Below are 26,835 nucleotides of genomic sequence, written 5' to 3' on the forward strand. Positions count from 1 at the left end.
AGCTTCAGGCCACCTGTTTCCCCCTCTCTTCACTTGCCCCACCCTCTGTCCTCAGCCCCCATCCCACCCTACTCTTTCCCAAAGATACTGACCAAGCACTTTTGTACAATAAAGTTTAATCACAATTATAAAAATGTGGCGTTGGGTTTGCGCTATTAACATATGTACAGTCCAGCCCAACAGGAAGGGCCCGCCCCCCACCATCCCGGCCTGGCAAAGCCGGAGCTTCCAGACACCAGGCTGGGAGGGTGACCCACAGGGTCTGGCAGGAACAGAAGATGAGGCAGGGTTCCAGGCACGGAGTCCCCAGGACTGGGGGCGCAGGGCCCCCCCCCAGGGGGAGAACATGGCCACTGCCCCTAGAGACCCCTAAACTGGGGAGGGGTGCACGCAGGGCACAAAGGGGAAGCCCCATGAACACAAAGCAAGGGGGCTGTGCAGCCCCCAAGAACAGGATCTGTACAGGCCGGCACCCCAGGTTTCCACAGGAAACAGCTGCTGGCAGCTACAAAACATTTACAGCTTCTTCTCCGCAAAGAAAAAAAATTCAGGGGATGGGTGGGCAGGGGCAAGAGGGGAAGCAGAAGTCGCCTCAAGGGACTGAGGCTCCCTCCTGGGCTCGGGGGGCCCCCAACCCCACATTCGGAGATGGGGCACGTGGGCCCTGCTGAGCCCACTAAGGCTGGGTGGGCTGGGAGCTCAGGGCACCAAGGGGAATAAATAGGGGTGAGGGCACCAGTCCTGCCCCACCTCAGTTGAGGGAGCCGCGGCAGCTCTCGGTGCCGCACAGACACGGGATCTTGTTGTCCTCCAGCGGGAACTTGTAGTCGTAGGTGATCTCCTCGTCCACACCGATGGGCTGCTTGGAGTAGATCACGATCTTCTTCTGCGACTCGATGGTGATCACCTTGGCATAGCAGTTGGGCTGCAGGACAAGGATGGGGTGAGCTGCGGCTGTGCCCCTGGCCCCCGCCCCACCCCGGCCCGGCCCGGCCCCCCGCGCACCGTGCAGCAGTGGTTGATGAACCTCGCCAGGTTGCCACACTTCGTGGCATCGATGATGGTGTCATGATCCACCCGGAACAGGTAGCTGCTGCCAATGCCCTCCTGCACGTAGCGCTTCTCCCGCATGTCGGCCACCATCTAACAGCACAGAGCGTGATGGTCAGGGGGCTGGCCTGACCCCGCTGGCCCTTGTGATGAGGCGTCTGGACAGTCTCCCAGCTACCACCCTGGAGGCCACGCCGACCCGTCCGGGATCTGTGACGCTCCCTCTGGCACCCGCTACTCCAAGGCGCCGACTCTCCTGACCCTGCTCCCAGGAGCACCCCTCTTAGGGTCACCTCCCTATACCTTCGGCTGCCATTCTGATAGTCACCCAAAGAGGACCCCAGGGAAGTCCACACTGGTCACTGGGCAGGAGCAGCCACCAGCATCTCCTGGAGCGTCTGCCTGGCCCCCAGCGGAGCCCCCAGATGGCTGAGGGCTGGGGCAGTTCTTGAGACGACAGCGTCCATTTCACAGATTGGACCCTACTCATCCCTTCTCCAAAACAGGTGCTCACGGCTGCTGCCGTCCACGTCAGGGCTCACGGTCTGTGAGGAATAACTCATTTCCCAGAAAACAGGGCGATAATGCCGCTGCTCTCTCCCCTTGGGTGCACTCGCTGTCTCCCAGGGCTTCGGCTGCCAGGCAAGTGGAGAGGGCTCCTCCCAAACTTCCACCTCCAGCCCAAATCCACCTCAGTGCAGCTGCCACTCCACTGAGCAGCCCCTGGATGTCCCCCGGGCACCGCAACTTCCCACGCCCTGTCCTGATTGGAGCTTGTCGTGACCACACCCCGCCTCCACCCCCTCACCGGCAGCCCCACCTACTCAGCCGGCCGCTAAAGGCAGCACCCTGAGAAACCGTCTCACCTCGGCCCCTGCCCTCCTGCTCTGGAGCCACCTCGTTGCCTGGTCCTGCAGCTACCTTGGCCTCACTGCCTAGTGGAGGCCATCCCCGCCTTTAGGGGCTCTGCGACAGCCCCCTCGCCCCCACCCTGGCCTCAGCCTTGAGTGCTCTCTTGGCTCTGTAGTCAGAGGGAGCTGACTCCACCTCCCAGGTCCTCTCCTGCCTAAGGCCTTGCGGTGCCTCTTCTCCTTTCCCACCACTGGTCCTAACTTACTAACCTGGCGCTCAAGCACTGTGCTGTCTGGCCTCCCACCTGCCCCTCCGGCTCCCGCCGCTGCCACTGGCCCTGATTTTTCCAAGTAGCCATACTGACGTCCTTGCCCTTCTAAGACCATCCTGCGTCCAGGCCTTTGCACACTCCGTCTCCCGGTTGGGAGCACCCTTCAGCTCCTCATGCAAACATCACTGTGCTCCCACCTCTGCCTCCCTGAACGTCCCAGCCCTTTTCACAGCAGCCACACGACACCCTTTACTGCAGTTACCTGTTGAACACCTATCTTGCCCACTACGCTGTGAGGTCCTTAAGGGGAGAGAGAATATCAGTCTCACTTCTTGCAGGATCATTAACAACTAGTTTACTTGTACCCATTACTAATTGCTGAAGGAAGAAACGGAGGAAAAAAGGCAGGCAGGTTGCACTGGCTAAATCTCGGAGCAGGGAGCGAGTGTGGGCTTTACCCCGAGGGTCAGGTGGTTCTCGTGTCAGCACCCCATGCCGCCGTCAGATCGGGGGCTGGGTGCGGGGGCCTCACCTGGCGGATGTTCTGACCCACATATTCGATGACCATCTCGTCGGCTGCGATGGGTTCCATGGCAAACAGCCCCCACTCGTGGATCCGGCTCCGGCCAAATCGCAGCTTCTTCTTCCGGAACTAGAGAGCGGAAGGCAGACTCTGTTGCTGGGTGTCCCCTTCAACCTGGCTCCGCACCTGTCCTTGGACCCCCAGGGCAGAGGGTGTCCCGGGCCCTCGCCCACCGCAGCCCTCAGGGCTCCAGGACACGGCCTTCCCACCGCGCCTCCTCCCTCCTCAGCCCCACTCCGCACCTTGAGCTGGTTTAACTTCAGCAGGTCGCTGTCCATGATGGCCGACGTGCCGATGGCGCTCAGCAGCCGCCGCTGCTCCGACCGGCGCTCCGAAAGCACACGGTTCGTCCCCTGTGAGCAGCAGCAGGCCAGGGAGAGACGGTGAGTGATGGGAGAACTCATGGGAAGAAGGTGCAGCCAGCAGGCAGGGGCGTGGGTGGAGCCTCACCTGAGTGTCGGCTCCTTCCAGCTGCCGGGCCGAGACGGGGCACACATCCAGGTACCTGTCCTTCTCCTTCTTGCTGATGGGGTAATAGCCTTCGCTTCGAGCCGAGCCCGTCTGGTGCTCGCGGGGCCCATCCTGAGGCCGCCGCTTGCGTTTTGGAGTGCTCAGGTTGGTGAGTGCAGGGTGTTAAGGAAGAGAACCGGGTCCTCACAGACCAGATCCCTGGGGCTCTGCTCCCCGTGTCCCCCCCCCCCCACCGCCGAATCCCAGCCCAAGGAAAGGGTGACCGACCTTAGCTGGAGGTCCCGCACAAACTCAGGGTGAGGAGTACGGAGAGACGGAGACAAGTCAGTCTCAGACCCCACCTTTCCTGCCAGAAGCACTTTGGGAGGCAGAAGAGGCATGAGGCAGAGAGAACGGGTGGCCCGGCAGCCAGAGGAGAAATGCCGGGGCTGCACGCGGCAGAGAGCGGGACAGGAAGGCGATAAGCACAAACCCTAGGAATGATCTCAGGAGGACAGGGCCTGGCTGTGTGACCCCAGGGAGGCCCCCCACCCCACCGCCTGGGCCTGTCTCCCGGTCCTGAGAAGGCCAGCCTCTTGGACTCAGGATATTGGTGTGATGGACCCAGTGGGTGTCGTTAAGCCAGTCAGCCCCACTCGTCTGCTGCAGCAGCCGCTCGTATGTCAGCCGCAGGTAGCCCATGTCCTCCAAGTCCAGGCCCGAGTTCCAAATGTCATACAGGATGGTCATCTGCTCAAACTCGCTGCGCGGCTCGTAGGTGGGAGGGGGCGGGGGTGGGGGGGGCGGGGGCGGCCGCCGGCGTCTCGTGTGGGAGCGGAGGCTGCGCCGCCGGATGGCCCCCTCGCCGTCACTGCTGCTGCTGCTGCTGCTCTCCGATGACTCCGACTCCTCCTCTTCCTCCTCCTCCTCCTCCCCCTCTTCCTGCTGCTGCTGCTGTTGCTTTGGCTCCTCCGCCTCAGCCACCACCACCTCAGGGGCCTCCAGGACCTCGTCTGCCGGGGAGCTGAAGAGGGCTGCGGGGGCAGGAACTGGCTCCAGAGGCCGAGGGGCCGGCGTGGAGGGCGGCGGCTTGACCGCCAGGGCGTAGTTGTGCTCCAGGAGGATGTGGCTGAGCAGGGGGCCCGGGCGGTCCGCCTCGTCCAATGTCTCTGTGGCCTCTGAGTCGTCGCCGGCTGGCAGGGTGGGCAGCCCACGCCGGGCTGGGGTCAAGGCCAGGTCGGCCAGCACCGCCAGGTCCACTTCCGTCCCTGGCTCAGCCTCTTCTTCTTCGGTGGAGCGGCCTCGGCCTGCGGCCCGGTTCCTGCCTCCTCGGGACACCTCTTCCGGCCAGCTCTTGACCAGAGATGCGTGGTCCAGGGGCAGGTTGCGAATGGTCCGCTCTACGCCCCGGGGGACCTTGCGGGAGGTGGGAACGGGAGACTTGACCTGCGGCGGGGCAGCCGGGGGAGGCTCTGGGGCTGGCACCTCCTCCACGGCAGAGAAGGAGACGGTTTTCCGGCGTTTCTTGGGTGGAGGCAAGAGGGGGATAGGAGAGGAGGGGCGCTCATCGGGGCGGGGGGCAGGGGCCGGGGGCCCAGCTGGTGGCTCCGGGGGAGGCTGGGGCACGCTGGGAGGGAGCTCCTCAGCGGATCCTGGGGGAGGAAGCACACAGGGGGAACGAGAGGGTCAGCGTCATCAGATTGTCTCACAATAGCCAAGACATGGAAACAACCTAAATGTCCACTGACAGAAGAATGGATTAAGAAGCTATGGCACAAAAAAAAAAGGGGGGGGAGGGAGTTCCTGTGACAGCGCAGCAGAAACGAATCGACTAGGAACCATGAGGTTGCAGGTTCGATTCCTGGCCTCGCTCAGTGGGTTGTGAATCTTGCGTTGCCGTGAGCTGTGGTGTAGGTCACAGATGTGGCTCGGATCCTGCATTCCTGTGGCTGTGGTGTAGGCCAGCAGCTGTAGCTCTGATTCGACCCCTAGCCTGGGAACCTCCACATGCCGTAGGTGCGTCCCTAAAAAAACAACAGACAAAAGACAAAAAAAAAAAAAAAAAAAAAAAGATGTGGCACAGATATATAATGGAATACTATTCAGCCATAAAAAAAGAACAAAATAATGGCATTGCAGCAACATGGATGGAACTAGAGATTCTCATACTAAGTGAAGTAAGTCAGAAAGAGAAATATAAATACCATAAGATACATCACTTACATGTGGAATCTAATACATGGCGCAAATGAATCTATCTACAGAACAGAAACAGACTCTTGAACATATAGAACAGACATGTGGTTGCCAAGGAGGAAGGGGAGGGAGGGGGATGGATTGGGAATTTGGGGTTGGTAGATGCCAACTATTACATTTAGAATGGATAAGCAATGAGGTCCTGCTGTATAGCAGAGGGAACTACGTCCAATCACTTGTGACAGAATATGATAAAAAATAACATGAGGAGTTCCCGTCGTGGCACAGTGGTTAACGAATCCGATTAAGAACCATGAGGTTGCAGGTTCGGTCCCTGCCCTTGCTCAGTGGGTTAACGATCCGGCGTTGCCGTGAGCTGTGGTGTAGGTTGCAGACGCGGCTCGGATCCCGCGTTGCTGTGGCTCTGGCATAGGCTGGTGGCTACAGCTCCGATTCAACCCATAGCCTGGGAACCTCCATATGCCGCAGGAGCGGCCCAAGAAATAGCAACAACAACAACAACAACAACAAAAGACAAAAAAACAAACAAACAAAAAAAAATGAGAAAAAGGATGTATATGTATGTATAACTGAGTCACTTTGCTGTACAGCAAAAATTGACACAATATTGTAAATCAACTATAATAAAAAAAATTTAAAAAAAAATAAAACAGGAGAGTTATCATCATGGCTCAGTGGTTAACAAACCCGACTAGCGTCCATGAGGACGTGGGTTTGATCCCTGGCCTTGCTCAGTGTGTTAAGGATCTGGGGTTGCTGTGAGTTGTGGTGTAGGTCACAGACAAGGCTCAGATCCCACGTTGCTGTGGCTGTGGTGTAGGCCAGCGGCTACAGCTCTGATTCGATCCCAGCCTGGGAACCTCCATATACCGCTGGTGCGGCCCTAAAAGACAAAAAGCCAAAAAATATAAAAATAAAAATAAAAAATAAAACAGGGAGTTCCTACTGTGGCTCAGCTGCAATGAACAGGACCAGAATCAATGTGGACCCAAGTTTGATCCATGAACTCGCTCAGTGGGTTAAGGATCCAGGGTTGCCATGAGCTGCAGTGTAGGTCGCAGATGTGGCTTGGATCTGGTGTTGCTATGGCTGTGGCATAGGCTGGCAGCTGCAGCTCTGACTAGACCACTAGCCTGGGAACCTCCATATGCTGCGGGTGAGGCCCTAAAAAGACAAAAAATAAGAAAAGTATTTAAAAAAAAAAAAGAGTCATCAGAATGAGATTAATTATGGGCAGGAACCTGGCCAACCTCTGGGGGCATCACACCCCAGCTTCTGACAGCCCCTTGCTCCTACAGGGCACTTACCACCTGCCTCCCTCACTCTCATACCTGCCACATCTTCAGCACAATGGGCTCCCTTGACAGGGTGGGGTTTTGCCCTGTCATTCATATCTTTGACAAACACTGAGCACCAGCTATGTGCCAGGTATGAGGGAAACAACTTTAGCAGCACTTTTTTTTTTTTTTTCTTTTTAGGGCTGCACCCTCGGCATGTGAAGGTTCCCAGGCTAGGGGTCCAATAGGAGCTACAGCTGCGGCCTACACCAAAGCCACAACAACGTTCAGATCTGAGCCGAGTCTGTGACCTACACCGAAGCTCATGGCAGTGCCGGATGCTTAACCCACTGAGCGAGGCCAGGGATCAAACCTGCAACCTCATGGATCCTAGTCGTGTTTGTAAACCACTCAGCCACGAAAGGAACTCCAGTAGACACTTCCAAAGCCCTCACAGAACTTCTAGTCCAATGGAGACAATTTCATGAAACAGATGTGCAGCCCCAACTCATAAGGGCGGGGGTGGGGGATCTAAGGAAATCAATACTTGGACTCTAGCCTCTTTACCAAGACAGGTGGTGACAAAACCACATCCAACAACTAGGAAGAGACTAAGACAACTTTTTGCCAGCTGCATTTTATAAAAAGGATGCAGTTGGCCAGATATGAATTGAAGTATCCATTATTTCCACTATAAACAATATCCTTTGCTTAGTAAACGGAAAGAGATACAATGTAAGAAACTGAATTTTTGTCTTAAACTATTTTACAAAATTGCACTGGGGATTTTCCCAAGTGAGAAAGGGGTCAGAATAGTGCATGTCTGAACACTGCTCAAGACATACCCAGCCCCTTCCCTGAGGCCCGCCCTGTCCTGCAGACCTAACCCACCAGACAAGGGCCTTGTGGCCAGTCCACAGCCTCCTGCTCTCATCCTAGGTTTTAGCTACTCCAGCAGGCACGGCCTTTCAGGCCCTTGGCCCTGTGCTCACACGGTTCCCTTGTTCGGAATGCCCCTCTCCTTTCACCCATCCAGAAAGCTCACCTGCAGCCTTTAGACCCAATTGGACGCCACCAAGTTGTGAAGGCCTCCCCAGTTTCCTCAGGCGCTGGTAATGCTGTCCTCTCAGACCAGAGGCTGGTGGTTGTCAAGGGCCAATCTTTAGATTGGTTGCTCCAGATTAAAAACTGATGTTTGGGGCTAAGCACCAATCCAAACCTTTTATATACATAATTACTCATTTAACTCTCCAACAATCCTATGAGGTATGTACTATTATTAACCGCATCTTACTGATAAGGAAGTCCAGGCAGAGAGAGAGGCTGACGACCTGCCAAAGTCACACAGGTAGCAAATGACCAGACAAGACCTGCACCCCTGGGACAGCCTGGATTGAGTCTGAGGTCTTATCCACTGTCCCTCGCTGCTCGGGATCCCCTGCCCTGGGACTCGGCAGCTTCACACCTGGCCCTAGAACTCACAGAGCTAAGGGGCGGCCGGCACCAGGCCTGGCTGAGGCAGGCAGTGATCGACACGTGTCCACTGCCTTCACCGACACGCCCTCAGCCTCCTGTCTCCTGGGGCTCTGGACACCACCTGCGGCCTCGGCCAGGACTAATTCACGCTCAGAAGCTAGCGAGGACTGGGTGCTGGTGTCTGGACCTCTGGTTCTTCTGAGTCCTCTTGCCTCTTCTCCTCTCCAGCGCTTCGGGGCGGCCTTCTCCTCTGACCCATCCTCCCAACCTAGCCCACTGCGCCCTCTGGAACGACTTCTCCTCCTAACTCAGCTTCTTCCCACAGATTTCCCTTTTGCTCCCCGTCCTGAAGGAAAGCTGGCCGTGGCTGCCATTTAGAGACAACTTCTCAGGTACCTGCTCAGCCTATACACCTCCCAGAATCCACCATTTCTGATGCATGACCTGGCCCACCTGCCATCGTTAAGCGACAGCTACCTGACCCAAGCCAGCCCAAAGAGAAACTGCCCTGCGGATAAGGATCTAAGATAGGAGCAGGTCTGTCTGTGGGGGCAGACATCTCTGCTAGAATGGAGAGGCAGAGGAAGGCCATCTGCAGGAGAGAGGAATGAGCCAGATGGGATGCTGGAAGAAAAGTGAGTCCCAAAGGTGTCCAGGCCCGTCTCTGCGATCCACCAGAGAAGCCCCCTCCCAGGCTCCTGCCATCAGGCTACACACCCCTCTAGCCAGTTGTATACCTGGCCGCTCGATTTCCCTACCATTTTCTAAAAACCAAAGGACCTCTCCCTTCCCACCACTGCCGTCGATCTAGGGAACCTGTTCACCAGCCTCTCACATTTACTCAACCTCAGCTACCCTCCACCAGTCACACACCCCACCATGTCACCTACCTCCACCCTGGAGGGTGACACGAACCCCGACCCTCTGACCACAATTCCCTGGATCCCTTCAGTTCACCCCGATGCACTCGTTCAATTTCGCATCCTCTGTCACCTTCCAGCCTATCATCCTCCCCCTAAATTAACTTCTTTCTTGTGCCCAGACCATAGCAGACCCTCACTCTGTCCTCTCCTTTCACGCTACTTCCCACAGCCTTCCGCCACCTCCACTGTGTAGACCACTAACCCTGAATTCATCCAACCATCCCCCTTCTCTCCTCCTTCACCCCAGCTCCCAGCCTCAGCTGGGCCTCTGAATTGCGGGCAATCCTAGTCAGCTTTCAGCCTCACTCCCCACCCTTCTTAGTTCTAGACTCTTCACCCATCCTCCTCATGCTCGGCAATGTCCTGCCTTCCTGCGAAGACAAGAAAAGGAGGCCTTCAGGCTGAAACCCCACATCACCTGGCCTCCCCATTTACAGAGAGACCTGCATCTGACCTAGAGGTCCCCCTGCCCCACCTCCCAGCAAATGCTCCCCTCTTTCCCGGTCCATCCACCTGTTCCCTCTTCCCTTCAGTGTATGACACACTCAGGTCTCACCCACTTTCAAAAACTAACCCTCCACCAACCCCACACTTTCTTGCTGTCTCTCCAAGCCCAGCTGGGTAACCCTGAGCATCTCACTAGGCCTCAAATCCTTCCTCTACAAAACAGGGGTGTTAGGGATGTTCTGAGGAGTAAACAAGAAAATGAAATTCGCAACGTGCTAGGCCTTAGAGCCTGACACATACGAACTACTCAGTAAACATTAACTAGGAGCTCCCGTGTGGCACAGCGGGTTAAGGAGTTGGCGTGGTCACTGCAGCAGCTGGGGGAATCTTCCCCGCCAACTCTCCTCTTTCACAAGAGCAGCTCACCCTTCCAGAAGACTGGTTATCTGTCCCTAGCTCTCACCCTCTAACTTGAGCCGCACCACTGAAATTGCTTAGGGTCACCAGTCACCTCCCAACAAACCCACAGCGGCTTCTTCTAGTGTGGCCGTCCAACCCAGACCACTCCCTCCCTTTGAAAACGCGAGCGCTCTGGTTTCCTCCCCAGCTCTCTGCTCATTCCCTTTCAGCCAGTCTCCTCTGGCTCCACTCTGCCCAGCGATCTCACATGAGACTGCAAGGCTCTGATGCCCTCCTCTCGGTAGAGATCCTTCCAAGGTAAACAAGGGTGTCACACCCACACTTTCCATTCCATTTCCAGCCTTCTGTTTTCTAGAGCTCTAGGTGGTCTATTGACCCCGCTGCCTTAATGCTTCCCCTTGGGAGACCTTGGGAGGCACATGAAACTCACCCCCAATTAAATGCATGTCTTCTGCCTAGATCTGGTTCTCCTTGAGTTTCCTTTCCTGATAAATAGTTTGACCAAGAGGTTCCATGTTTGAAATTTCTCTCAAACTCTTGCCCCAACTTTCACTCCCTGCACCCCACTGTAACCATGCTGCTTTGGTTCAGGCCTTTCGCTTACCCGCATCCCTTCAAACTTGCTCAGGAGCAGCCCCACCTCCTCCTTCACTTCTTCTGCATCCCTCCCCCTCCTGCCAGAATGATCTTCCTGAAACGCAAATCCGATCCCATTCCAGTGTTTCTTCCTACCCTACTGAGAACGAAAGAGCACTAGCACTGATGCCCCTTGACCTGCCACAGACTTTGGAGACGTGTCTTAAGACTAATCAGAGCCCCGACTCCTTCTCTCGTGGGGTCTGGATCAGAACAGAGCGCACCAGCACTAGGAGGTTTTCTTGCGGTCACTGGCTATCTCAGACCATGGATTCTCAGTGTTCAGCAGAGAGCGCTCTGGAAGGTCACCTGCACCTTTGACATGTAACTTGAAAACGGACTGACTCCCATCACAAGAGCAATCTATCCTAAGTTACCAACACTGCTGGCCTTACTTGCTGCAATAGCCTCTTAATCTCTTGGCATAAAGTCTGGCCCCTCTCCAAGTTTCCTCTGCATTGCATCTTTTCAAAACGCAAATACAATCACGTCATTCCTCTGATGGCATTCCACTGCCCCCAAGATACAGCCCAAACTCCTATCAGGGCCTATTCATTCTGCATGTCTCTCCAGTTCCAGCCACTCTAGCTGCCCCTCGCTCTCCACTCTTCAGGTTAGCTTTACGCCCTTTAGAGGATACGCCCTTTCCTCTGTCTGTGGGGGCTTGGCACACCCTTCTGCCTCTCTGCCTTGACGTTAGCCCCCTGGTGCCTCAGCAGAGAAGACTTCCCCACGGATGTGCTCCCTTTCTCAGAGCACCGCATGCTTTACTTTCACGGCGCTCATCAGTCTGTAGTCACAGATCTTCTTACATATGATCTGGAGACGGAACTGACGGTCTCTATAGACCATAAGCTTCATGAAGGTGAAAACAGCACCGACTGTGCCACCGTTTTACCCCTTGTACCCACTCTAAGGATGCCACTGATAAACATCTATTACCTGAACAAACAGTTCACTCAGCAAGCTAAGTTACGGGTGAGATAAAAAATAACAACCGAAAGTACAGATCCACAAAGGAAAGAAAGCAAAGACAGGGTTACACTGTCAAGAGTTACTATCTAGCCCACGCGGCCATTTCCTCTCCTTCAGGTAGACACCCTAACACCAACGAAGAGCCTTGAGGAAAGTTTGCAAGAGACACTGACCCTACTGGGAGTTTTCTCCTTAACTTATTCGGGAAGCGACCATTCTGTTTTCCTCTAGCAGTCAAGCACCCTGGTCTGCTGGGAAACCTGTCTCCAGCAGCGCAGTCTGAGCGTGCTAGGCCGCAAAGGTCTCCCAGAGAGGACCGGCGGGAGACGGTGCCTCCTGTCCAACAAAGTCACACACTTGTATATAATGAATAAACGTCGACCCCCGCTTCCGGGGAGACAGACCCACACATCCACAGAGGCCAAAACCACAGCTCCGCACCACCTACCCGCCGGTCTTGCCGGAGACGTCTCCTGTTCGGGGAGAGCTGTGACGGGGGAGTCCGCAACCCTTTCCGGCTCAGGCTCCTCGGCAGGTGCTGGCAGGGGCGCAGGGACATCTCTAGGGGGCGATGGCGCTGAGGGTATGGTTGCGGGCTGCTCCTCTTCCTCTTCTTCCTCTTCAGAGGAGGACTCAGATGAGGAGGAGGACGATGACGACGAGGAGGAGGAAGAGGAGGAAGATGTGGAGCTGGATGAGCTGCTGCTCTCGGAGTCCGACGTGCTATCATTCTCGCCATCTGAGTCAGCATACAGAGAACATTTGGAGGACGAATCGCTTTCCTCGTCCTCGCCTGGAAATCCAGAAGGGGCAATCAGGCGAGGTGGGAAGACCCTCACTGGGTCAAGCCATGGGCTCATTCACGGACTCACCACGAGGGACAGGTCAGGCTCTGTGCTACATGCTGGGAATGCCTACCCTCAAGGAGTCGGGGGAGCACACTTGTCCACAGTGTGAGGAAGTTCAGCATGAGGGGCCAGGGGAGGAGGCAAAGGGAAGCCCTGCCTTCTGCCTGGTGGACCAAGTCAGGGAGGGCACCCCTAGGAAGGAGATGCTCATGGCGAAGGATGAGGAGGGTCTGCCCAGCCTCGCGGGGCTGCGTGGGGACGTCCAAGGTAAGAGGAGACTCTGCCCTGGGAGACGGGCAAGCAGTCTGCTCTAACCAGAAGCATTGCCCGGAGTGGGGCTGACAGACACCGCCTGGCGGGGAGACTCTGACAGGCTTCTAGGGCGACATAAGCATGGACAGTGTTACATGGTCTAGGCCTCTGGCAGTGACGACACACTGGAAGGACTGTAAGAACTGCACAGTTTTTGGGGAACGTAACAGAGCAAGTTAGAACGCAGGTGGTGTGGCCAGGGAGGGACCTGGCAAACGGCAGGATGAAGCTGAACAGATAAGCGGGCGCTGGATCCCAACCAGCCTAAAGCCTCAGGCTGAGGAGTCACTTGGGGAAAACAGGGAGCCAGGAAGAGCCTTAGGGAGGGACGAAACGGGGTCAGGTATGCATTTTAGGAAAGATAACTCCATCACCAAGTTTAGACATGGATTGAAATGGAGAGGGAAGGATGGAAACGGAGACCAGGAAATCAGTCAGAACGGCTGCACACTCCACGTGAGAAAAGCAGGAGAGCAGGAACAAGGGAGGCGACTAATTCAAGAAACACTGAAGTGGTAAAAGTGACAGGAACTGGGGACCAAGTGAACGTGTGGAGGGGTCTGCACCCCCTCACTCCTAGCAGATGACCTTGCCCTCTGCTTTCCTGAAAGAGGGGCTCTCAGAGCTTCGTTCTCAGGATCCTGGCTTCCACTGAAACGGCCCCGCTAGGAGCCAGGCCTTCACCAACCGATGTCAAACAATCAGTCTTCCCCAGTTGCCGACCCTGCCCCTGCCACTCCCTACCTACCCTGTTAACCTATTTTTTCTTCCTTCCTAGCAAGTATCTCCATGTGAAGTGCTATTATCCGTTCACCTGATTGTCAAGCCGCCTCCTCCACTGTGACTGATTGCAAGCCTCACAAAAGCAGGAACCCCACCTGTCTTGGTCACTGGTATGTCCCTAATATCTAGAATGTGTCTGGCACACAGGAGGGGCTCAATATAGGTTTCTGGACAAACAAATTAAAAGAGGGACTAAACGACATACCCAAGCCTCAATAAATGTGGAGGAAAACAAACAGGTTTTCAACTAAAGAACCAAGTTGGGCCTGGTGACAGCAGTTGCAGGGAGAGGAAGGCGGCAGAGCTCGGTGGCTGAGCCATAAAGGAAGAGCAGTGCTCACGGGGAAAGGCTCGGTCTGGCAGCATCAGGGGGCACAGGAGGACGCAAGGGGGTGGGAAAATAAACAGGTTCTGCTGGGTTGTCTTCAGAAGAGACCATGTCTCAGCTGCAGAGGTGAGCAGGAGGGAGCGTATACTGGGGATGGTTTACAGCGAGCCAAGGGTTCCGAAGGACGGGGCTAGAAAACAAGTGCTTTGGGACAGGACAAAGACGGCCAGTCAATCCGGCAGGAAAGGCTAGCTTGCGCTCGGAAAGGGCTAGACAGGTGCCTAAGTCCCTCCTTCCACAGAATTCTTCAGTACCCTGTGTGTGCTTACCATCTGATGCCCCTGTCTCCTTCTTGGCAGCATCCATGGCTTCCTCACGCTCTTCATCTTCCTCATCTTCCTCTTCATCCTCCTCATCCTTAAGGAAAGAGGCAGGTGGGAATTCACAGGAAAAGGACAGCTGGCCCTCCAGGAGGCGCAGCCACCCAGCTCCAGCTCAGAGGGAAGCCAGCTGGGGACAGGAACTCAGGACACGGGCTCCTGGTAGGGTCGGGGCGCCAGGCTGCTCACCTTCTCCGAGGAGGACTCCTGTGACGCCTCCTCTCCCTCGCTGTCCAGAGCAAAGGACTTGCGGTGCTTGCCCTGGGTCTTGCTGCGCTCTTCATCTCGCTTCGGGGGCTTGGTCCCCGGACGCCCTGGCTCTCCAACCTCCTTCTCTCGCTCAGCATCTAGGCCCAGGCGGAGGGCAGTTAGTGCCAATTACCATCAGCAATAACAGCTCCCGCTGCCCTAGCCTGTACAAGGAGCTCTGCATACACCAACTGTGACCCTTCACACAGCCCTGAGACACAGACCTCGTTCTATAGACAAGAAGTTGATGCTCGTCAGAGAAAGACAAAACTCTCCGAGTCATTTAACACTTTATACACCTTTACACGCACTGCCCCCATCCTCTCTCCCACCCTTTTCGGGGCTGGGTGAAGAGGGAGATGAGTTTGTTTTGCCCCAGATAATAGTACTAACATGGACGGATCTCCAGGAGAGCAGGTCAGACTCAATAAGGAAGGTTCCTGCCCCCAAAGTTATCAACTAGTAACTCAGACCTCGACAAACTGGGAGGAAGGGTCCATGAGAGCTTTAGCATTTGGGAAAAACAATTTATTCAACTTCTGTGGCTCCAGATGCTGAAGTTACTGTTTGATCTCACAGAAGAGTGAAATGCAGAAAACTGAGTCAGCACACCAGAAATAAGACCCACGGCTAAAATCCTGGGATAAACTGACCTGAAACTTCTCACATCTCACAGAACTGTTTCATTTTAACCCTGTTTCAAATCTCCACTTGGCTCCTCGCCCTCAAGTCATCTCACCCTTTCAAGCCTGCCTCTCGCTTTCCTCTAAGACTCTAAACCGCCTTTTGTCCCTTTTCTCTGTCCCCTGACTCCCCACTCACCATCTTCATCTTCTTCAGCGGGAGTAGAAGGCCGGGGCCTCTTTTCCTCACTGGCCTCTGAAATTTCTGAAGGCTCTTTTCGCTTTACCTGGGAGATGGGAAGAGATGGAGTCCGTTTCGAACCTAAACACTCGTGGTTCCCAACCACCCTTACCCGGGAATCCCCCTGCAGCCCTCTCCCCACCCAGCCCGGCAAGACCACAATTCTGAGTACCTTGAAAGAAGGCAGCCGCAGGGCCCCTCGCAGCCCTGACCCAAAGGCAAAAGCTTCAATGCCGGTGGTACCCCCGCTCTTGGCCCAGTCTACGAGGGACAGCAGGCCTGGCTCTTTGAGCTTTGTCTTCTCTTTATCCTCCTCCTTGGCTTGCTGTTTAGCTGCGTTCTGGAATGGCTGCAGGCAGTAGCGGGACTGAGCCCCAGAACCCAGGTGTGCCCTCCCGCCTGAGATCGACTCCCAGGGCCCAGAAATACAGAAACGCATCTCCTCATTTTTCCACCTGACACACACCTGTTCTCACCTCCCTTGCACCAGCCCCCCCAGGTTGGCATCTTCTCAAAAGCCCGCTCATTCGGCCCATCCGTCTTATGAAGCTGCTACTATGATTCCCACTCTACAGACAGAGATGCTAAAGACTGCAGCCCAAGAGACTCAAGGGCTTTATCCACCACAAATAAGCAGCAGCGTCAGAACAAAGTTCTTTTTCTGCTGCTCTGTGTGCCTCCCAGCTCCCCTGCCCAACTGAGTCCCCCACCAAGTGCCCAGTCTCTCTCCACCTGCCTGGATCATCCCTCCTCTCTACTCTGAGCTGTGCAACCTGAAAAAGCCAGAGGTCTAGTTCCTCCAGCAGAGCCCCAGGTCTGCCCAGTCCCAAGCACTGGCCCTCACCTTGGCCTTTTCTTCCTTGCTTTCCCACCACTGGTCAAAGGCTCCAAAGGCCACATTCTCCACCATCTTGCGGTTGAGGTCTCGCTGCATGATGCTCTTCATCTCTTGGACTAAGGTGGCCAGCACGCGGCCCACAGTGCCTGCCGATGGTAGGGCCTTGCCCTCTGCCAGCTCTGCTTCCTCCCTGGGAGGCAGCCGGGCCTCTTCTCCCGAGACTGAGGAGGAGGGCAGGGGCTCGGCTGCCATGGGCAAAGGCAGGTGATAGGCCTCCCGGGAGTACGCCCCTCGGCCTTCTTGCCCTTGTGTGTACAAAGCATAGGGTAAGCCATAGGCTGCCTCTTGGTGGGGTGGGAATGGAAGGAAGGCCTCCCCAAAGGCCCCACTGGGGGGACCAGCTGAGGCAGCAGTCAATCCTTTGCCCTGCCGCAGCTGGTGGAGCCGAGTTAACATCTGGGTCTGCATCTGGAAGGACATGGGCATCCCTCCCCACTGAGCCCCAAGTCGATCCATGAGCTCTAGGGAGTTCACAAAGTCATAGATGTGGGGGGGCGGTGGAGGAGGCGGGGGGTACTCGGGGGCGGTGGCCCATCAGGTCGGGGTGGGAGGAGGTAGGCAGGCTGGTGGGGAGGATAACCCAGGGGAAGGGAAGCCAGGTACGGAGGGGGAGGGGGTGGAGGAGGGGGAGGGGGTGGGGGTTGCTGGGGGGTGTGGGGGCCGGAGGGGGTGAGCCGCCCCGGTCATCGTCGGAGATTTCCATGTCCTCTCCAGAAGAGCATGGAGAAGCCTGTGGGGGTGCAGAGGATGGTCACTGAAAGCTACGGCCTGCTCCTTCGGCTGCTTCTCACATCCCTGCTGTCTCGTCTAGCTCCCTTCCTTCTCCCCCTGGCCCCAACCCTGCCTCCCAGACCCCAGCACTTCTGCTGGTTGACCCGACCTCACCTGGCTCTGTCCGTTGGCCTTGGGTGACTCCCGGGGAGCTCCTGGGTCCCCACTCCCTGTGGGTGCCACATCCTCAAAATTTGCTGGGGCTGGAGGGGGCGTGCAGGGGCCGTGACCTGACCCAGAAGGCAGCTCGCTCCCCGCATCTCTGGCACCAGGGCCTGTGGCGCTGTTTTCTTCCTCTTCCTCAGTGTCGGAGGCCAGGAAAGAAAACTTGGAGCGCTGCTCCTTCAGCAACATCTCAATGCGAGAATCCAGGCTGCTGTGCTGAGCGAAGGGCACGCTCTCATTGGTGGTCTCTGGGGCTGGGGAGCCAGAGCGGGCGGGTGAGGCTGGCCGGGGGGAGGTCCGAGCTTCTTCTCTCTCGGGGCTGGGCCCCCCGCCCCCGCCACCTCCACCAGGTTCTGGAGGCTCTGGGGGTGGAGCTTCCGAGGCAGGAGGCCGGTAGTCCTGGTCAGCAGGGCGGCTGGGCTCCGGGGGCAAGTAGGAGGTGTAGGAAGGTGGGAAGCGCTCAGCTGCATTTTCAGCAAAAGGTGCCCCTGAGGGCTCCTCCCGAGTTGCCCGGCGGGGTGGGTAGGAAGCATGGCGTTGGTAGCGATTCCAGCTTTCATAATATGCTGGGTAGTTTGAGTCTGAACCACGAAAATGAGAGGATGAGGAAGACGAGGACGACGAAGAGGATGAGGACAACGAGGAGGAAGAAGAGGAGGCGGCGGCGGTGGCTGCCGTGGTGGCGGGGATGGCTGCAGAGGTGGTCGTGGGGGCCGAAGATGCAGAGAAATGGCGGCGGGAGAACGAATCTTGGTAGCTGTTCTCTGACCGCCGGGGCTTGAAGGAGGTGGAAGTGGTGCTGGAGAAAATGTGCAGGGGTTAAGCGGGATTCAGCTCTGTACGACCAACCCCACTGCCCGGGCTGTCAGCACCCGAAGCCCCTCTCTGCTGCTCCCAGAAGATGTGTGTGTGTGTGGGTGGGTGCAGCAAAGCCTGAGACATGCAGGACTTCCCGGGCCAGGGATCAAACCCGCACCACAGCAATGACAACACTGGATCCTTAACCACTAGGCCACCAGGGAACTCCCCCAAAGGAAGATCTAAATGCTGATGGGTTCCTAGCTAGAGACTAAGTTCCCTGCGGACAGGGATGTGTTGGCTGCATCCACAGAGAAACTGGCACAAATTATTTCCAACTCCCTCTTAGAAAGACTTTCCCCCCTCCCCCATGGCAGTTCCCAGAATCCGCACCTGCTGGAGTAGGCGGAGTCCTGAGAGTAGGGGGTGCTGCCCCGAGACGTGTAGGGGGTTCCTTGGGAGGACTGAGGGGTGAACTGGCCGAAGGAAGATGGGGTGTCTTGTCGGCTGCTGGAGAAGCTTGTGTCCTGGGAACAGGGGGTGCCATTGCCAGGAGTGCCCACCACAGCAGTGCCTGCTGGGAAGGCAGCTGTGTCGGAGGAGGATCGGCGGCGGGATTCAGTCTGGAGAGAGAAAGTGGAACAGGGAGAAAGAAAAAAGGATCAAGTACCATTTGACAATGGGCCTTCCCCAAACCAAGAATCTCAATTCCCTGTCTCTCGAAAGCAGCTACGCATCTCTTTCTTGGCTCTTCCGGTACTTAAGAGTCTAGTCCGGAATCTCCCGGAGTCTGATCTTGGCATCTGAGTACTGTGCCCACATGGCTAGGGCCTGGGCAACCACAGGCTTCTCACCGTCTCAGTGGCTGCACCAGAGCCTTGGAACTTCTCACTCAGAGCCTTGCCCCCAGTGGGCACCGTCTGAGGGGTGTAGGAGCCATTGACTATCAGCTCATAATACTTCATTCGTTGCTGTCCTGGAGGGAGGAAAATGAAAACCGAGAGAGTCAGACGGAGGAGACAACTCCTTTCCAATTTGGTATTCCCACTTCCTTCTCAGACCCCGAGCTTCCTAAAATTTCTTGGGACTCTCGGGATTGGAGCTTTCAGTTCTACCTCCTCTCTACCTTTTAACTATTACAAACAAAGTATCAGGCGACACTTCTTAGTTTCTAAAAACACTTCTAACGTGTTACTATGTTAGTGATCATCAAGGGAGAGAAACATTAGTATCCCTGTTTTACTGCCTTCAAGAAAACTGACCTGCACAAAGTCACAAAGTTAGTCAGCCGCAGAACTGGAATTCAATACCAAGATCACCCGATGTGAGAACCCACCTCTTCAACCTATAAACTAAAGCTGCAAAACGGCAGCCTGGGAGTTTCCATTGTGGCACAGCAGGTTAAGGATCCGATGGTGTAGCTGCAGAGGCTTGGGTGGCTGCTGAGGCACAGGTTCAATCCCCAGGGGTTAAGGGCAGTGGATTAAGGGTGCAGAGCTGTGCAGCTGTGCCAGAGGTCACAGCTGCAACTTGGATTTGATCCCCGGCCCAACAACTTCCATATGCCACAGGTGTGACCAAAAAAAGATATTAAAAAAGCAAGCAGGGAGTTCCCGTCGTGGTGCAGTGGTTAACGAATCCGACTAGGAACCATGAGGTTGCAGGTTCGATCCCTGCCCTTGCTCAGTAGGTTAACGATCCGGTGTTGCCGTGAGCTGTGGTGTAGGTCGCAGACGCAGCTCAAATCCCGTGTTGCTGTGGCTCTGGCGTAGGCTGGCGGCTACAGCTCCAATTCGACCCCTAGCCTGGGAACCTCCCATATGCTGCAGGAGCGGCCCAAGAAATGGCAAAAAGACAAAAAAAAAAAAAAAAAAAGCAACCTGAAGGCTAAAGCCAGCCCACTGTTGTATTTTATTTGCCTTACATGATCACTTAGGTACCCGCAAGGGTGAGAGAGGAACGGAGCATTTAAGGCCAATGACATTTCACAAGAACCTAGATTTCTGGTTTAACAGTATACATATATACACGGCAACATTAGTCTTCACTTCACTTACAAATTGGTTAACATCAAGTAACAGTTGCCCACTGTTTATTTTTTTTTTAGGGCCGCTCCTGCGGCACATAGAGGTTCCCAGGCTAGGGGGCCAATTGGAGCTATAGCTGCCGGCCTACACCACAGCCACAGCAACGCCAGATCCAAGTCGTGTCTGTGACCTACACCTCAGCTCACAGCAATGCCGATCCTTAACCCACTGAGTGAGGCCAGGAGTTGAACCTGCATCCTCATGGATACTAATCAGATTTGTTTCCACTGAGCCACGACGTGGAACTCCCCAGGTGCCCCCTTTAGATGACACCAGACAGTATGGCACAGTCTCCACCCCTCACTACTGCTCCTTAACACAGAAGCCCAGACTGCTTGACTCACCTATACACGTCCTTAATTCTAAATCCAAAATTCAAAACCCCAAAAACTCAAAACCCAGTGTGTTTTGGAATTTGGTGTCAAAACCTGACCTGCAGCTATTTACTAGAGACTTTATCCATCCTACTGAGAGGAACTCTTCATACTTTTTTTCTTACAAACACAGTGACATACCAGACCACAGGATGCTGTGCCAACCCTGCCAGATATAACACACAAAAAACAACACACGTACCATAACCTCTCCATAAAACTCTGCCATCAGAAAAACACCTGGCCCAAGAGTCTCAGATGAGTAACCACGTGCCTGATCAGTTGCCTGGAGCCCCAACAGGCATCTGCGTGTACCATCTCCGCCAGAGCCCAACCTCGGGCAACAGGCAAGGAGGCCCTCACCTTTGATGTCGAGCTGGGCGTGGATGATGTTGCCCATGACGGAGGTAAGGTGGAGGTTTTTGACTGTTTCCTTGGCTCCCCGAGTGCTGGTGAAGAGCACACGGGCCAGGCCCAGGTGCTTGCGAGTACGAGGGTGAAGAAGGATCTCGACCTCTTCCACCTCGCCATACTTTCGGCACATGTCCTTCAGGAAGGTCTCCCGCACGTTGTCATTCAGCCTCGCGAAAGTCACTTCTTTCAGTGGGATCTGTCCGATGTAGAACTCGTCCAGCTGTGGACAAGACAGGAGTTAAGTCTGGGGTCTCCCCACTGACCACTGCTCCTCTGCCCTTTGGAAAACTCAGGTGAGATTCATGAGGCTGAGGAGAGAGAACTGGGAAACTAAACGGCAAGGGAGTGGAGAAGGTGGACCCAACAAGGGATACACCAGTCTTGACCCCTCTTTTCCCTGAACTCTCTTCACCCCAGAAAAAAAGGCGAGATCCAGGAAGAGAAATGCACAAACTAAGGACTGAACATACGTAAAAGAAAGGTTATACAGAAATGATCCACTAGCTCAGCTTTCACTAAGCGACTGGACACTAGGAATACAAAGATGACAAAAAAAAAAAGATTCCTGTTCGGATGAAAAGACAAGGCATTCCCTGGTGGCCTAGCGTGTTAAGGATCCTGCATTGCCACGCTGTGGTACGGGATCAATCCCTGGTCTGGGAACTTGTGTGTGTAGCAGGCACAGCCAAAAAAAAAAAAAAAAAAAGATGAGACAGAGAGAGACACACAAACATAATGTGACCCAAGTGTCAGCAAAGGTGTAGACAGGGTGTCTGGAAGTTCAGAGAGGGAAACCTCTGCTCAGAGAGGAGGCAGGAAAGAATTCACAAAAATGTTATCATTCATACAGGGCTTTTCAGACAAACAGGTTCACCAAAATGACAGAACCTGTAAGACACAAAACTATAAAACAGTGCAATGCCTAGATGCTGCGTGCAGAGCGCCTGGCACGACAGGACACAGGTGTGCAGTATCTAGGCAGGAGAGGAAGCCTGGCCAGATGAGTAATCACACATGCCAATGCACAAAAACGTTGACAACAAAAAACAAAATAAGAAATAAATGATAGCAATAAAATAGAAAAGAGAACGGAGACAAAAAACCCAGGAGAAATGAATATGAGAGTCTTATTAAAGGAATGGAGACAAAAACAGAAAAACTCAAGTTAAAAAAAGAGATGCGTTTAGATAAAAGAGTCAGCACGACTTGGTAACAAATTATGTGACAGATAAAGGACAGAAGACTCCTGGGTTTCAAGCTTGTACAGCCGAGTAGATGGTATTACCACTCATTAGTTAGAAGAAAACGGAAAGAAAAGCAGGATCAAGGGAGTGAAGGTAGCTGTTTTACATCTCTTGCGATTGAGATTTCTGTGGGGCCTCCAGATGGAGCTGTCCCTCCACCAGGCATGTAAGTGTGGAGTTCAAGAGATTGATCTTGGCTGGGAACAGAGATTTAGAACTCATCACCATCTCAGTGGTAGTCAAAGTTGTGGGTAAGAAAGAGATTGTCCAAGAAATGGGTACAAAGTAAAAAAAAAAAAAAAAAGAGGGATGAGGGAACCCCCCCAGGACTTACTTAAAAAGAAAGAAAAAAAAAATTATTGGCACAACACTGTAAGCCAACTGTACTCAGGAAAAAAAAAATTAAAAAGAAAAAAAAAAGAAAAAGGATAAAGAACCAGTAGAGGAAACTAAGAACCGCCAGTTTTCTAGATCCAGTCCAAGGCCCAGTGAATATACTACCTGGACAGGAACATGGGAACCCTGTGAGGAAACAAGACTGAGGAGGGGTGAAGAACAGAGGACTCCAGGGACGGAGTCTTTGGCGTTGTCACTCCCCTTAATTGAGAAACTGGGGTAACACACAGGGCGCTGTTGTGCTATGTGCTGTCCAGAAGTACACAGAGACAGGCACAGAAGCTAGATCTGTCTTTATCCTTCAAAGAGCTCGAGACACCTCGCCTACACCTTTCCAGAAAATAAACTGACCTCCCATCAGAACAACTCACTCTCATAGCCTCAGAAGTTCTTAGATCTGACTGTGAGCCTTCTCGTCCTACGCTGAAGACCAGACTAGACCACCAGGATGGATCCTCCACACCCTCCAAGGACCACCACACCAGGAGACTAGCAGACACGTACCTTAAACTTAGGGACTGGGAGGGAAAAGTCTCTGTTTTTGGACCTGACGTGGCAGCGGGGGTCTTGGAGGTCTTCAACTGGTATATACTTTGAGTCCTAGGAAGATAAGCAGGAACAGAAAGACAGCTCAAGGTGAAACCACGGTGCTGAGCTCTGGAGCCCCTTTGGAGACCCATGTGCCAAAGAGCTGGGTTCTAGTTGCCCACTTGAAAGAAGGTAGGTTACAGGTATGAGAGTTCCTCCTACGTCTGAACAGAGGTGCCGAACAGAGGTAACAGAGGGGAACGGGGCCTGAGTTCTCTAGACGGCAAAGAAAAGGCCTGGGCACTCACGTTGACACTGAAGTGAATTCCATCATAGCGGTACACCTTTTGAGAAGGCCTGCGCAAGGCAGGGTCCAAGGCAGGATCCACGATGAGCTTGTAGTTCCGCCACTGGAAGCTCGGGGCCTTCTGCCCATCTCCCCCACCTTCCTGATCCATCTTTGCTCATTTACACTGTTAGGAAAGAGGGATACGCAAGGGGACTCAGGACTTAGGCCTGACTGCCTTGCTGCCCCTCACGGACTAGCCCCGACTCCAGGTTCTCTCATTACCCCAGTTTCCACACCTCACCAGGACCCGTGGCTCCCCCAGATCTCCCCCCCGGGTACCTTCTTTCACCACAACACCCCATTCTCTATCCACCTCCCAACTCTCCCCTTAGGCCCCCAGGCCCCTCTCGCGCCCCCTTACCTTCCCGCTCTCCCTAGCGCGCGCCCCACTTGGCCTCCGCGCAAGACCCCTCCCCCGCCCCCTGGCAGGCCCCGCCCCCTCCCGCCTCCTCACCGGCCAGCGGCCCGGGCCAAGCCCGGCTCCCGCTCCCACACACCCGCTCCCGTCCCCGCGCCCCAATCCTCTGGCCAAGAGGTGGCACCTCTTCGGGGCGTTGGAAACACCGCGAGACCGAGCCCGAGACCCGGCTTCGGCCCCGAATCCCGGCGGGGGGGTGGGGGGAACGCGCGCCGCTGCCCTCTCCTCCCGCCCCGGCGCGTTCTGCCCCCCCCATCTCCGCGCACGCGCGGCGCGGCCCCACTCACCCGCTCGCGGCGAGCGGCTCCCCCTCCCCCACCCCGCGCGGCACCTCAGCGGCGCGAGGCGGCGGCGGCGGCGGCGGCGACAGCGCGAGACCCGGCCCCGCAGCGGTGGCGGCGGCGGCGCCCCCCCACCACCACCTCCCCGGCGCGCGCACCAAACACCACCGCCACCTGCGCGAGGCCCAGCGGGCACAGCGTCTACATTCGCACTTTCGCCACGGGCGCTGCCGGGAGACCCAAGGGGCCGAGGATAGCGGCTTCGCCTCGGCCGGCGCCCTGTGAGGCTCGAGAGTTGTGGCCCAGGGAGCGTGGAAAGTGGCCGCATCCCCCGGAGAGTGGGCTTCACCACAACTATCCAGCTGCTCTGGCTTCGGGTCCTTGACGAATCGGCGGCGACGAAAGCAGCGACTAATCCCTGAGGAAAAGGGGGCGGGGCGGAGGGGAGGCGGCCAGCCAGAGCTGGGGAGATTTGAGTGGCGCGTTGAACAAGCGCAGATTCGTCAGGCGGGCGGGGCGAATCGGTAGACGGGATGCGCGCTCCTTTTGCTCCTCTTTCCTGCCCCTTCCTCACGCGGCCGAAGGTCTAAGAGGCTGCAGATTCGCCACAGGTCCTGGCCTCAGCTGTTGCCTCCCTTCACCGCCTTGATGGAGCCAAGAAAATAATGCCTCGATAGCCAAGCCCTGTTGGCAGAGTCGGCCACTTTCCGTGGACCTTTCTTACTAGCACAACTCAGAGGACTGCTCACTTCCGACCGGGGGTAATGGCTACGGAGTCCGAGGAGAATTTTCGGCCGAATATAGAGGAGTAATTCTGAGGAGGAGCTGGCCTAGCGAATCTGCGAATTCTTTCGTGGGCGGGGCCAGGGCGCTGCGCGCAGAGGGCGTGGTTAGAGCGTGCGGAGCCCGGCGTCGCGGGGGCGCTTCCTGTAGGACCCTCCGAAACCGGGGCGGGTTGGGAGGGGCACCCCGGAGGTGGAAAAATACTACCAACTACAGTGACTCAGACTGTTTGGCGCCGCGCATAATGCAGAGAGCAGATTCCTCCCGTTATCTTTTCTGGGCCTCTGCCTGTTTAAGCTACCCATTTGACAGATGGGGACACTGAGGCCTGCAGAGGGTGCTGCGTTTTGCCCACAGTGGCCCACCGTTAGTGCTTAAATCTTAGCCTGTCTCAAAGTTATGTGATAACCCTGGTAGGTCCTGAAGGACCTTGAGCCAGTCCTGTAAAAAATGATAAACTAGGTCGTACTTGAGCTAGGATGGGCTGGTTGATTCCCCAGGCTTCATGGTCCCAGCGCCTGCCGTTTTCAGCTGCGCAATCCTCGGCCCTCCCTGGGTTACGCAGTACCGCCGCTCGAGGGCAGCACTAGTCCAGGCTTAAACCTGGGACCCTCCGACTGAGGTCGCCCTGATGCTTTTTCTCAGGCTAGGACGCTGGCATCCTGGTCTCTGGGTGGTAATGGCACTCGCAGGTAGCCCTTGTACTTGAGCCAAGGATCCCCTAGGTTCCGGATATGTGTGTATGAGTCCCTCGATGTATGACCTTGGCCAAGTCACTGACCTCTTAAGGCTTCAGATTCTTTCTCTGAAAATGGATGTTGATTACTGTCATGCAAGACGACTGTAGGTGTTAAAACTGCAGGAGGGGCCCTCGAGGCCTGGTTCATACAAATTCACAATTTTTTTTTCCTCTGGCCAGGGATCAAACTTTGGCAGAGCAGTGACAAGGTGGGATTTTTTTTTACCTCTAGGCCATTGGGGAGCTCCCAAATTTACAAATTTAAGTAATAGCAATAGAGTAATAGGTCCGAGGTCTCACACCAAAAGAATCCTAAGAAAGGATTAGGATCCTTCACAATTTTGAAAAGTTGAAAAAATTAATTTACAGTAGAGGGTAGGCTATGAGATCAGGTTCCTTTCTGTCCCAGTTGAAAGATATTGGTTCCTTTTCTCAAACAAAAGATTCCCTGCATGGTGATAAAGGTAGTCCTAGTTTATAATGACTAAGTGGCTTAGGGCAAGAGCCTCAGTCTTCTTAAAGGAGTTCCTAGCTAATTTATCTCTGAAATGGTAATGACAAAGACCTTTCTCTTGAGGTGATTGTAAATAAACGGATTAAATAAGATTACCTTGAAAGAAAGAAAGAAAAAGAAAAGGAAAAACATTACCTAGGAGAAGCCCCTAGTATGTAGTAGTCACTCAAGAAAAGTAATTTAACACTACAAGGAACATATTAAATCCTCAGTGGAAGAGTTGGAGACCCTGGGCTCAGGAACCACAGTGCAAAAGCCTTTAGCTTTAGAATAACTCGGTCTCAGGAGTCCCCCCTTGTGGTGCAGCAGAAATGAATCTGACTAGGAACCATGGGGTTTCCAGTTTGATCCCTGGCCTCACGCAGTGGGTTAAGGATCTGGCGTTGGCGTGCTCTGTGGTGTAGGTCACAGACGCGGCTTGGATCCCATGTTGCTGTGGCTGTGGTATAGGCCAGGAGCTGTGGCTCCGATTCGTCACCTAGCCTGGGAACCTCCATGTACTGAAGGTGTGGCCCTAAAAAAGCAAAAAAAAAAAAAAAAAAAAAAAAAAAAAAAAAAAAAAAAAAAGGAATAACTCAGTCTCCACATTCAGAAGTCACTGGCCCCTGTCAGCACCAGAAAGGGGTCATACCTAGAACCCACTCCCCTCTACTCCCACCCTGCTCTGCCCTCAGTGACACTTGCCTCTTGACTCTTAAGAACAAGTCACCAGTTCCCAAGGAGGCCTCCCCTTCC

At 54.9% G+C, this 26,835-nt stretch overlaps 1 protein-coding gene across 1 annotated transcript; it reads right to left on the minus strand.

Annotated features, from left to right (window-relative positions):
• SETD1A (SET domain containing 1A) lies at positions 100-26,729 on the minus strand. The gene is given in 21 exon segments (XM_021086406.1): positions 100-925; positions 1,006-1,143; positions 2,706-2,825; positions 2,999-3,109; positions 3,207-3,379; positions 3,818-4,858; positions 12,026-12,370; positions 14,178-14,265; positions 14,418-14,575; positions 15,300-15,387; positions 15,514-15,690; positions 16,186-16,757; positions 16,760-16,885; positions 16,888-16,969; positions 17,125-17,974; positions 18,367-18,596; positions 18,828-18,949; positions 20,798-21,068; positions 22,993-23,088; positions 23,325-23,489; positions 24,278-26,729. Coding segments are annotated over 20 exon segments (5,112 nt in total). The 5' UTR covers positions 23,475-23,489; positions 24,278-26,729; the 3' UTR covers positions 100-751.

This window comes from Sus scrofa, chromosome 3 (assembly GCF_000003025.6).
Source record: "Sus scrofa isolate TJ Tabasco breed Duroc chromosome 3, Sscrofa11.1, whole genome shotgun sequence".
NCBI lineage: Eukaryota > Metazoa > Chordata > Mammalia > Artiodactyla > Suidae > Sus > Sus scrofa.